Raw genomic sequence first — 12,990 nt, forward strand, 5'->3', positions numbered from 1 at the left:
CCCAAAGGGAACGGCACTCTAATTAAATAAAGTTGGATTGCCTCACATACCGCCCTGAGGGATTTAATCAGGCAAAGTGGAACCAGCAATTAGTTCCTGTGTGCTCCATGGGAATACCCTTTATCTTTTCTTTCTCTGAATCACCTGTTCCTTCTCATCTTGGTTAACATAAGAGAAGGAACACCGAAATCAAGCATAACTTGTTCTAACTACAACTGATATGTTGTACTATACATAGGACTGTTTACATTTCCATTATAAAAAGATATGTTACGGTAATATGATCTTTTTTTTTCTATGTTAGAAAACTTTTCCCAATCCCAGTTTAATGTACAACTGGGAGTTGGCTGTTAAAGCTATCCATTCCCATTCATTACACTTAAAATGAGAAACAGAAAATACAAAAATACTATTGTCAAAAACGAATATTTCTATGTTAGAAAACCCTGCCAGTCCCAGTTTAATGTACAACTGGAATTAACCATTCACAGGTTGATTTCTGCTAATTAAAGCTGTCTATTATTATTCCTATTCATTAAACTTAAAAGTAAAAAAAAAATTAAACAGAAAACATCAAAATTGCAGTTGCTCCATGGCACAGGATCCTGTAGAATTTTATTATTTTAAATATTTCAACATAAATGTGCCACATTAGTTTTCAGCTGATCATTAGGGCTCTAGAAAACATCCACGATACTATTATGAAATATATTATATATATATATATAAAAATATTTGTGTCAGTAAGATTTTCTTTTTTTTCACCAAGGATGCTTTAAATTGATCAAAACAGACAGAGATAATGATAATGTTACAAAAAATACTGTCAATCAGTATTATTAAACTGTTTTAAACTTTAAAACGTATTATTAGCATATTAATATGATTTCTGCTTCACGTGACATTGAAGAATGGAGTAATAACTAATTAAAATTCAGCTTTGTCATCACAGGAATAAATTACTTTTTGAAACAAATTAAATGAGAAACTATTTTCAATTGTTATAATATTTTAACACTGCTGTTTTGACAAATAAATGGTCAGCATCAGAGACTACTTTACAGACCACAATCTTTTGAAAGAGAGAGCAGAATGTTTTGAAATCTGTAGTTACAACATCCACCAGCAGGGGGTTTGGTAGATACTGCATTTTGCTGTCGGGATGTGTTTGTCCAACCAACAGCAGATAATGAGAGCCTGTTTGTAATTATTTGTGCAGCTCTGTTAGATAGTGGCACAGATAAATCCAGCTCGATATATCCCGCTGGAGCTCAGACTAGCATGTTATTGCCAGATATCTGTCCACGCCTACACAAGCACAGAGCATTGATGAAGGGAGATAAACATGGTGTTTTCTGACGAACAGAATTTCTGTTTCCTAATAACAACAGCACCTGTTTAAGTGTGTTGTATTGTCTAGAGGCTTGCGTTGGCCCAGAAGGTGTTGGTTAGTCGAAGGAGAGAAACAAATGGTGAAACACATCAACATACTGACTGGGTCGTAGTCTCTGCCGAGTGAATACATGGAGGCCTGTGTGTGGGAGTGCACACCGAGTCTATAAATTTAGTCACTATTATTGTGCATCTAGCAACTTGTCAGATCGATGCTTGTTTTCTCTGATAATTTAATGTTTAGTGGTTTGAAATCATCATTAAAATGATCATTTGATATTTAATGGGAATACTCAGTCAATTCCTTGACCCACATATCTGCTATATATATATATATATATATATATATATATATATATATATATTGGCAGTCAATACCAATAAAAGTAAAATTATAAAAAATAAACGCATTTTCTATACCAGTTATCAAGCAAAAAAAAAAAAAACACAAAATTTGCTATTAAGTTTTGGACACACTCAAATCATTTTTGATGGTCTTTAAACCTCGACAAAGCCTTTTGCTTATGTTTGAACCCAGTTTTGGAGACATAAACTGTCCTCAGTAGTAATATTAATTTATATATATATATATATATATATATATATATATATATATATATATATATATATATATATATATATATATATATATATATATATATATATATATATACGTAGTATTAATTACTGTGTAAAGCAACCAGATGTCTTTGTAGGCAGTATCTATTTTTTGTGTATTTCAGTATCTGTTTAAAACGCTTTGAGGAAAACACAAAGCACTAACCGCTAAAGCGCGTGTGAAACATGAGTCTATTTGGTTTCCTCTCCATGTTTCCCATGTCCTCCTACCACGATAAATCAATGCCTCATCAGCAGACTCGGTTTACTTCTGTTCTCAGTGGGGTCGGAATTGAAATTCCTCCAAAAGAGCTTGTGGTCATAAATCAAGGCACCTGAATCAGCTCTCCGCTTGTTTATACACAATGCCAGTCATCATGTATTCGGTTATATCAGTACAGACATAATCATTTCTCAGTCTCACAGCAGTGCTCTGTTTTCAACTGTGCAGTCTTTCTGTAAATGATTGTCTTTATTTATGTATATTTCTTGTATTCCCCAACCTCTCCCGTCTCCCTGTTTATATTTTGTTACTGCGTTAGTCACTGTTCTGTTATTTGCAGCATGACAATATGAGAAATGAATAAAGATTTATGCTTGTTTTGGATTGGGGTGTTGAGTAAATCATTGTTTTTTTATTACTCCAACAAGAAACGAAGTTTGTGGTGCAAACATTTTACAGGGAAAATAAATTCTAGGGAAGAAAGCTTTTAAATTCGCTCAATCCCTTTAATCAAGAACTTTTGTTACTTTTTTTTTGTAAAGGTCCTCCAGAAGGGGACACTGTTGTGCTGATTTTACAAATGCAGGCATTCTAATGCTCATCTATTTTGCATTGATGTTTAATGCATTTCTCTTCCAATTTTGTTGCAGGGGTTTGAGGATCCCAAAGACAAGTGAGTATATGGAACACATGCTTCATTCCTCCACCCTGCATGCCAGTTCTTTTATTAATAATTGATTACATTATGTATCTCATATACACTGCTGTTTATATGTTTGGAGTCAAGAAGGTTTTGGAAAGAAGTGCAACCCTGGACCACAAAAACCATTCAAGTCACTGGGGTATATTTGTAGCAATAGAAAAAAAATAAATAAATAAATAAAACATTGTTTGGGTCAGAATTATCTATTTCTTTTATTTTATGCCAAAAATCATTCAGATATTAAGATCATAAATTTTCGACTGTTAATATGAAAAAGTAATTTACGATTACTAATAAGCATTGCTAAGAACTTCATTTGGACAACTTTAAAGGCAATTTTCTCAGTATTTCGATTTTTTTGCACACTCAGATTTCAGTTTTTTAAATATCAAACCATACATCAATGTAAAGCTTTAAATATACCCTTATGACTGGTTTTGTGGTCCAGGGACACGTTTTAAAATGTAATTTATGTGACAGTAAAGCTGAATTTCCAGCAGCCATTACTGTAGTCTTCAGTGTGACATATTAGAAATCATACTAATATGCCGTTTTGCTGCTCAAGAAACATTTCTAATTATAATTATCAGTAGAAAACAATTTTGGTGTTTAATATTTTTGTGGAAACCATAACCGTTTTCAGGATTCTTTGATGAATGGTTCAAATGCACTTGAATAGTAAACAGCATTTACCTGCAATCAAGTTTGTTTTGTAATAAATGCAATAACTGTACATTTTTAATCAATTTAATGCATTCTTGCATTAAATAAAAGTATTTGTTTCTTTCAAAATAAAAAGTCTTACTGACCCCAAACTTTTGAATGGTGTATGTATATATAGCTTTGCATTATGTAACACTTAATATAAGTAAAACTATCATTATGAAACGTATAGTACAGACTTTTAAATGTGGTTGAATGCAATGCGTTCAAAGCAGTTTATTGGCTATAAAATAACCAACACAGACACGGAATGCATCAGTTGAATTATATATCAAGCAAAAGTACTTCAGCAACAAAATTCTGCTGCTTTTGATTAAGTTAAATGATAACGAAGAGGGGAAGAAGAAGGTAGAAAAACGGTCTCGTCTTGTTATCTAGACATTTCATTTTCAGAAACACCCAAGAAAACCTGAACCCTGAGGATGAGGTGGACGAGTTTCTGGCACGTGCCATTGACGCTCGAAGCATTGACCGATTACGGTCCGAGCATGTCAAGAAATTTCTGCTGACATTCCGAGAACCTGACCTGGAGAAGAAGGTATGGCTTTCATGTCTGTGACTAGCTTCAGTGATAAGATAAACCTTAACACCACAACTTGATTTATTAGGTAATGCTAATCCACACAATGTTTTTTTCTTCCATGAACCACACAAAAGGAGAAGTTTAGCAAAGTGTTCACACTGCTCTTTTCCATGCATTAAATAAAATATATTGAAAAAATTAAAATATGAAATAAAATAAAATGCCAACTTACTGAAATAAAATAAATGTATGTACGGTACTAATATTACTAAAACTGAAACAAAAATAAATTCAAGATAGATAGATAGAAATAAGTCTAACAAAAAATGACAAAAGCATATAACAAAATTAATAAAACATTAAAATGTAAACTGAAAATATAAAAATAAAAGCTTAATATCAATAAATACTAAAATAGTAGATGATGAATGCTTAAATAACAGTTGTCAAGCTCCCCCAAAAAAATAAATAAATAAATTAAAAAAAAAAAAAAAATATATATATATATATATATATATATATATATATATATATATATATATATATATATATATATATATATAAAATTAGTCTAAGTTATGCACTATATGAAGAAGATGAAAAATAAAAAAATCACATTGTTGTCACAGAAAATCTTGATTGCACCTTACGTCAGTTGATCATGTGAGTGTGTTTTTATGCCTGTCAAGCTTAAATAATAATAATAATAATAATAATAATTATAATAATAATAATAATAATTATTATTATTATTATTATTATTATTATTATTATATAAAAAAAGTTCTTCTGATTTAAATGCATCATCAAGCTGACATTATCTAGCCTTCTAAGTATTTTGTTGTAAATTGCATGACTTGTGAGTAGGAAACCATTTAACAGATCATTAGTTATAATAACTGGTAAATTGTTCTTTCAGTTGAAAAAAATAGGTCAGTGAGCCAATCAGATGTCCATTATTGTACTGTTGTGCAGAAAAAAGTATTCAGCATAGCTCAAAGATGTGGCATGCTGCTAAGATGAATAGAGGCAATGAAATTCAAGGTCCAGGTTCAGAATGAGTCAGAGACTGACGTCTTTATCCTGCACTGTGATTTAAGGCATTTTATGGTGTTACCTTCAAAGCATTTGTCACATTGACCTCTCCCACCTCAGAGAGATGCCCAAACTCTCCCAGAAAGATGGTGTTTCTGTCACAGTGTAGGAGACTCGGATTCTTTATAAAGACACTGATGGAAGAGTAATAGAAAAAGTTTCTCAGCCTCTGCATTTATGTCTTCATCCTCCACTTTTATCTGGTTGTGTGCTGGTCCTCGTACTTCTGATCACACTGCTCTTTCAGAGACTTGCCTCCTGTTTGTAGGGGAGATAATTATTGCTTTTGTGGTCTTTAATTGTCTAGTGTCCAGAACGTCTATTTTAGGCTGATGAATGAAGCAGTTATCTTCCATAGTCTTTGTCGATGTGTTATCTTCCATAGTCTTTAAAGACGTGTACTTGATTTTTTTTATTCTTATTTTTTTATAATGATTTTTGAAAGCTATTTTACATATTTACTGTTGAGCCTGAAAAGATTTGTTGTTTTGGAAATTTTATTTAGAAAGGATGAAAATGTATCATGGAACCACGTTAAGAACCAAATCTGCATGTTAGAATGATTTGTGAGGGATCATGTGCACTGAAGAGTATTTTATTTGATTTTATTTCACTTTACTAACAACTGGATTACACAAACAGTTTTTAAATATCTAATATTTTCAGGGTTTTCAGTACTGTGGAAGTTTTACATAAAATAAATGTTACAGTTGTAATTTCCAGACCTAAATGTCCTAAAAATGTATAATGCATTATTTCTTTGCTTATAATACTAAGATAAAAGATTTAACCGGCTTGAAATTGCTCTTTGTGTGTGCAATATCTGTAAAATGTTTTTAAAATCATCCAGTTATCACAAAGAACTGGAAAACATTTGCCTGGGAACCCTAGTGCTTCAGTAAAAACTGAATTAAACAGTGAACATTAACACATCCTCACCTCTCGGTCAGTAAAACACCTTTATTTTATGCTTTCATATGTCATTTAAACTGTATTTGTGACTCCACTCTTTTCTCTCCTCTTTCCTCACCTTCTCTCAGTTCTCCAAACAGGTAGACGCCAGGTTCGGAGCATACGTAGCCTGTGCCTCCCTCGTCTTTTTATTCATCTGCTTCATTCAGATCGTCATTGTGCCGCAGTAAGTACACTTCAGTTAAAAATACCTGATTCTTGCAGATGTTTTCTGCTCCATTCAAACAAGCCATAGGCTTAGACAAGGTTTTGTTTGATTTATGAATGTGAATACACTTGAGCTTTCATACACAGCTTTCATTCATTTGCATTTTGTAAAGGTGAAGACAGTTAGTACCAGAGCAGCAAAAGCAGGACTCATCTCTCCCTTAAACCATATGATAATTATGATATATAATATACATATATAGCTATTTTCTATTTTCTACACCTGTGTGTTGCTCTGCAGCTCCGGGCTGATGGTTGGCTTCTATATGGTGTGCCTGGTCCTTCTGATGGCTGTTATGTTCATCTCAGCCATTTACTCCTGTTTTGGGGTGAGTGAAATGTTGGTATTTTGTGAAATATAGCCTATATGATGTTAATATGCAAATGAAAATCTGTAATTATATAATAAAATCAATATAAATACATGCTCCTTTTTTTGTGCTGGAAAACATAAAAAAACCCTGTCCTCAGGCCTAGAATACAATACAACTTAAGACGTCCTTCACAGACCATTTGCTTACATTCTCACAGAGACATCATCGCTAAATCCATGTGTTTATCAACCTTTCAATTCTCCACTAAAACAATCTGAGCGGGTCTGATTGATTTGGGGCTTTTAGGAGCGTAGCTTTGAGCTGGTCTCCAGAGACAATGAGTCACACAGAGCAAAGACAGAGACACAATGAAGCGCTGGCAGCTCATTTGTGAGCGCTGAGGTGGAACTGTCACTGCTTTGCTCAATGGGTGGCAAGGGGCATCACAGGTCTTTCCTTAGAGATGCTGTGGAACTAGATTCCCAACTTCCTGACCTGGGAAAAGTCTTTTATAAAAGCCCATTCTACAAAATCTCTGCAAACCCATAAGATCCATAAGGTCTTTGCGTTATGTTTTATAGACACTGTATTTAATTTGTATTTATTTAAGATAAAATACAGTGAAAACAGTAATATTGTAAAATACTATTAAAATTTGAAATAACTGTTTTCTGTTTGAATTAAGTTTAATGTATTCCTGTGATGGCAAACCTGAATTTTCAGCAGTTATTACTCCAGTCTTCAGTGTCACATGATCCTTCTGAAATCATTCTAATTTGCTGATTAAGTAACATTTTGTATCATCAGTGTTGATAACATTTCAAAATATTTTTGCGGCAACAGAGATACATTTTTCTTTTTTTTCAGGATTCATTGAGTAGAAAATCACTTCAAATGTACAATTTTATACTTTTATTTGAAAAAAAAAGAAGACAAAAAAAATTTGTTTTCATCATGTGACAACATTAAATCATTCTCAGATAGTGTTGGGTTATGTTTAGTAATATAGTGAAATTAAATTCATGTTTCTCTCTATTGACAGTTTTTCCCTGTGCCTCTGCAAACTCTTTCAAAAAGGATTGTTCAGTCCAGACTCAACAGCACCCTGGTGGGGGTTTTTACAACCATCCTGGTCTTTCTCTCCGCTTTCATTAACATCGTGAGTCTCACAATCTAAACCTCAGGATTCTGTGCCTTAATGCCTCTGATGTTTAGTTATTTTATACACTAGCGATACATACACTATGTATCCATGTAGTCATACAACTAACGTCTGACAATATTTCAAGACTTTCAAAATTAGAAATAGTTTTGCAATCATGTATAGTGTTGCTAGTGGCACTGAAATCATATAATCTGAATTAATTGACTTTAAACATGGAAGTGCTTCACAGTATGCTAATCTGATTTGTAATGTTTAAATGAAATACTGTACCTTCATCTGAGAATCATTTTTATCTGTCCTGTAGTTTACCTGCAGTACGGATGACCTGAAGACATGTTTAGGGCAGGAGTTTAACATCAGCCCCAGCCATGTAAAAGCTTTCCATGTCCGCTGCTCTTCTTTCAACTACTCCCTCTGGTCTCAGGGCAGCCTCTGCAACAGCTCGTCACCCACCTGCAATTTCCCAGAGGTGTGACACTGTTCTCGGATCAGTTTAGTTTGTGACATAGTGAATAGTACACATAAAATAAAATAAAATATGCTGGAAAATGTACTCCACTTCTGACCATTCCAAGATGCAGATAAGTTTGAGTTTTGAAATTTAGCATTACATCACTTGCCCTACCCAAAGGATTCGTTATAGTGAATGGGTGCCGTCGGAATGAGAGACCAAACAGCTGATAAAAACATTATAATACACAAGTTATTCAAAGCGACTTCAGTCCATCAGCTATTAAGTTTGTTTTTAACTCCGAACCATTGCTTTCAGTTAAATTATGAGTCTTCTATCCATCATTTGACTTTTTCCAGTGAAAGTTGTCTCGTCTGAATCAGGAGAGAAATATCCACAGATCAAGTGTTGTTTACAAGCAAAAACAGTTCTAAACAAATAAGTATGTTGGTTGATTTTGTTGTGGAAGCACAACAAGGGATGTACTTTTTTTTGCTAGAGGGTACGTTATTATGAATTGGATTAAAACGTCTTAATGACAGATTTGTTTATTAGAAAAATGCAGCTTTTGCCTTACAAGTTTATAAACTCATCATCTTGAATGGCCTGATACTGTACATTTTCAACTATTGTACATTTTTGAGTGAACTATCCCTTTACGGTATATAGTCAGATTTGGACTAGTTACTAACTTGTTTGGACCAGCTTGAACCAGCTTATAGACGGTTTCAACAGCATCAACATAAACAAACGTTAATGCGCGTGAGCGCTTTTGTGTACCTAACTTAACTTCCGGTAGACTCCAAATAGAATCAATAACAACAGCCAAGTCCCTCTAGAGTAGATATTTTTTTGATAACAAACAAAATATGTTTGCTGCGTGGATCAGGCGGACTTAATGAAAATGCAAATTCATTCTTTGCCAGCAGGAGATGTTTTAAAGCATAGACATAAAGCGCGAGAAATAGAGGTTTCCCCAGTAACAGCTGTAAACAAAGCAGAGCTGGTACGCTCACACGCGGCTTTATCAGGCATATAACATGCAAGCCCTCCTTCAGAAATACAGCGATATAAAAACAACTGTGCCTCGTTTTGATATTTAAACATAAATGTAAGGAATTATTATTATTATTAAACGTGCAGTACGTTACGTAATGTTACGTTACTCGTGTTTATTTAACGAAGCCTTTTTGAAAATCGATCAGTTTTAAAATTGTGGCGAGTCTCCAAAAATAAATAAATGTATGGGAAACACATCCCGCAGCACAACCACCTGAGCCCAACTTCAGTTTACTCATCACCTTGGCTTTAACTGCATTTGTAGAAGGCACTGCAGCCAGACCGATTTAACACAGACCGGAAGTTAACTTAGGTCCAGGCGCGTGCGCCCGATGAAACCGTCTATAGTACCATGTTCCATGCCTGACAACTTAAATCAATATTTTCCAGCAGTGATAGGCCTTTACATTTATTTTTCATAGTCGTAATTTTGGCCACTTCTCTGAAATGCTTGTCTTTTGATAAATCATATATGGAATAAGTTAAGGGGAAAGAGAAAGACTAATGCCTGAATGTTTTTCTCTCGACAGTATTTCTCTTCATGTGTGCTGCTCAGTTTACTGGCCTGCTCAGTGTTCCTACAGGTCAGCAGTATTGGTAAACTCTTCCTCATGCTCTTCATTGAGATCCTGTACGTGCTCGTCATGGAGGTGCCTGAGGTCAGCCTTTTTGACAACGTGGACCTGCTGGTCATGGCCAATGCCATGTGAGTATCTAGATTTTAGTACAATTACTTGGATCAGCATCGCCCTCATCATCATCCTCATTCATATCATACATTCTATAGAAAATTGTAGATTTTTTTTTTTGACTGTAAGGTTATGTCTTGTTTATTTTATTATTATTATTATTATTTTAATAATGTTGGAACATGTCCTTACCAAATTTATGGGACTGCTAAATATTCTTTAACACAGTTGTGAACTTGTGCTTGAATGCACACTGTTAAAAAGTATTTTATTTTATTTTTACATTAAAAGAAATTATAAAATCGGTTTAGAAAGATGTCTGCTAGCAAGGGTTCCATTTATTTGATCAAAAACAGTAAAACAATAATATTGTGAAATATTACAGTTTAAAATGTATATTTTCCATTGTATTTTAATTTATTCCTGTGATGCAAAGCTGAATTTTTTATCTTAATTAATCAGTGTCCAGTGTTACATGATCATTCAGAAATCCTTCTAATATGCTGATATTTTTTTGCTTAAGAAGCATTTCTTATCAATGTTGAAAGCAGTTGTTCTGCTTAATTATTTTTTGTAGTGAAAACTGTGATCCATTTTCTTTCAGTACTAGATGAATTGAGTTCAAACGCATTTATTTGAATTGAATCTATCCTTGCTGAATAGAAGTTTTAATTTCCAGACTTTTGAGCAGTAGCATAAGTAGGCACAATATCAATTTTCACAGTATCAGTTACTGTAATTCAGTCAACTTTAGTTTACAACTATACATAGCCATGATAATGGATCCTCTGTTGAGTGTTTCCTTGCTGGTTTGTCTTATCAGTTGAAGATAAAGTGTTGTCTGCTGTGCTCTGTCCATCTGATACAGCACATTTGCTTTTTCTTTCTGTTCACAGAGAGTGTATTAATGGAACAAGGTAAGATAAAATCAATGAAATATAAACCCAGATCTTAAAGAAATGGCAGAGAGCGTGTTGTTTTTATTGCATGACTATAAAGATTGCTGTGTAGCCTGATAGTCTTGTTATATGATAGTAATCATGTTAACAGATTAACATGTATGTGATTGGATTTGAATGCTGTAGATCATCATGCTGTGGTCTTTTAGTGTGAAATCATTGATGCTCAGTGATCTATTTGTTGTAGCTCCGTGAAAGACACTCGGGTTCCTCTGAAGATCATGACTCCAGTCGTCATCACGGTCTTTGTGCTGGCGCTCTACCTTCATGCACAGCAGGTGGAGTCTACAGCCAGACTGGACTTTCTCTGGAAGTTACAGGTCTGTTCATCTGTGTATGACCTTGCAATAATACAGGTATTTTGTGCAAACTGTTAAATATGTATTGCTGTCCATCAAATGATCCAATCTGGCTTTCAGTGTTGCAGGAGTGCAGCATTTATCAAGTTGTTTGCACTACCTTTCTGTTATTTGTAGCATGTTCCTCAAATTTTTTGTATTCACAGGCCACAGAGGAGAAGGAGGAGATGGAGGAACTTCAGGCCTACAACCGTCGGCTTCTCCACAACATCTTGCCCAAAGATGTGGCCGCACACTTTCTGGCACGCGAGCGGCGGAACGACGAGCTGTATTATCAGTCGTGCGAATGTGTGGCTGTCATGTTTGCTTCTATCAGCAACTTCTCCGAGTTCTACGTGGAACTGGAGGCCAATAATGAAGGTGTGGAGTGCTTGAGACTCCTCAACGAGATCATCGCCGACTTTGATGAGGTACGGTAACTTCTCGCATTTCATTTTCTAAACCTTATTTGCAAAAGCTGAAGTTGGTGTTTAAAAGATATCATGATAGTCATGAAAAAATATAAATAAAACAAAACAATAATTAAAATGAATAAATTTTAAATAATCTATATTTAAATTTTTATTCATAAAACTGTATATACAGTATGTATGTTTTTGTAGTGTTTTTTTAATTCATTTATTATTATTATTTAGTATTTATTAGTAAATAAATGGAAAACAGAGCTTATTTTTTTAAACTAGGTTTATACTATTTTTTTTAGTTCTTGCATTAAATATTTTAAAGTTACTTTGAAACAGTTGGTCTTTATTTCAAATTGTGTGTGTGTGTGTGTGTGTGTGTGTAAAACCTGCATCTTCACATCTTTCTAAAATAATTGTGTTCTTAGAAATGTAGAATTTTAATTCCTTGTCATTTCTAGATGAAAGTCATCACCTTATTTCACTTTTCTTGCAGATCATTAGTGAGGATCAGTTTCGTCAACTAGAAAAGATCAAAACCATTGGCAGCACCTACATGGCCGCGTCTGGGCTTAATGACTCCACTTATGATAAAGCAGGAAGGTCACACATTCGCGCTCTAGCCGACTACTCTATGCGCCTCATGGACCAGATGAAATATATCAATGAGCACTCTTTCAATAACTTCAAAATGAAGATCGGTAAGGATTTGGCTTAGCCACACTTAAATTTCCTCCAATCACCTGCCTTATCTATAATTTTAATTTGTGTCATTTTATCAAATGGTCCCTTTACCCTTTCAAAAAAGAGTTTCTGTAGGATTTAAACACTTTGTCAGACAAAGACTTGACCCATATATTTTACTGTTGTAAAATGAAAAGTATGTTGTCAAGAGAGCTCATAAATGACCTTGTACTGTAGGTCTCAATATGGGTCCCGTGGTGGCTGGTGTCATAGGGGCTCGTAAACCGCAATATGACATATGGGGGAATACTGTGAATGTAGCCAGCCGTATGGACAGCACTGGGGTACCGGAGAGAATACAGGTGAGATGCATTTTTGATTGAGTCCACACTGAAAATCTGTTATAAAAAAAAAAAACACAATTAAACCTGGAAATAATACAGTTTTAAGATG

General features: G+C 34.1%; 1 protein-coding gene across 2 annotated transcripts in view; it reads left to right on the top strand.

Moving 5' to 3' along the window:
• Nucleotides 1-12,990, top strand: part of LOC113053059 (adenylate cyclase type 5-like) — a 75,280-nt gene that overhangs the window by 59,156 nt on the left and 3,134 nt on the right. Inside the window, exons 9-20 of one of the 2 annotated variants that reach the window (XM_026217713.1) lie at nucleotides 2,884-2,906; nucleotides 4,038-4,197; nucleotides 6,318-6,415; nucleotides 6,698-6,785; nucleotides 7,813-7,929; nucleotides 8,240-8,404; nucleotides 9,976-10,151; nucleotides 11,031-11,051; nucleotides 11,281-11,413; nucleotides 11,599-11,862; nucleotides 12,350-12,554; nucleotides 12,775-12,899. In XM_026217713.1, the coding sequence (XP_026073498.1) occupies nucleotides 2,884-2,906; nucleotides 4,038-4,197; nucleotides 6,318-6,415; nucleotides 6,698-6,785; nucleotides 7,813-7,929; nucleotides 8,240-8,404; nucleotides 9,976-10,151; nucleotides 11,031-11,051; nucleotides 11,281-11,413; nucleotides 11,599-11,862; nucleotides 12,350-12,554; nucleotides 12,775-12,899 (1,575 nt within the window). The remainder of the gene's footprint in view (nucleotides 1-2,883; nucleotides 2,907-4,037; nucleotides 4,198-6,317; nucleotides 6,416-6,697; nucleotides 6,786-7,812; nucleotides 7,930-8,239; nucleotides 8,405-9,975; nucleotides 10,152-11,030; nucleotides 11,052-11,280; nucleotides 11,414-11,598; nucleotides 11,863-12,349; nucleotides 12,555-12,774; nucleotides 12,900-12,990) is intronic. The other variant, XM_026217714.1, reaches the window with a different exon arrangement.

This window comes from Carassius auratus, chromosome 34, assembly GCF_003368295.1.
Source record: "Carassius auratus strain Wakin chromosome 34, ASM336829v1, whole genome shotgun sequence".
NCBI classification, from domain to species: Eukaryota; Metazoa; Chordata; class Actinopteri; order Cypriniformes; family Cyprinidae; genus Carassius; species Carassius auratus.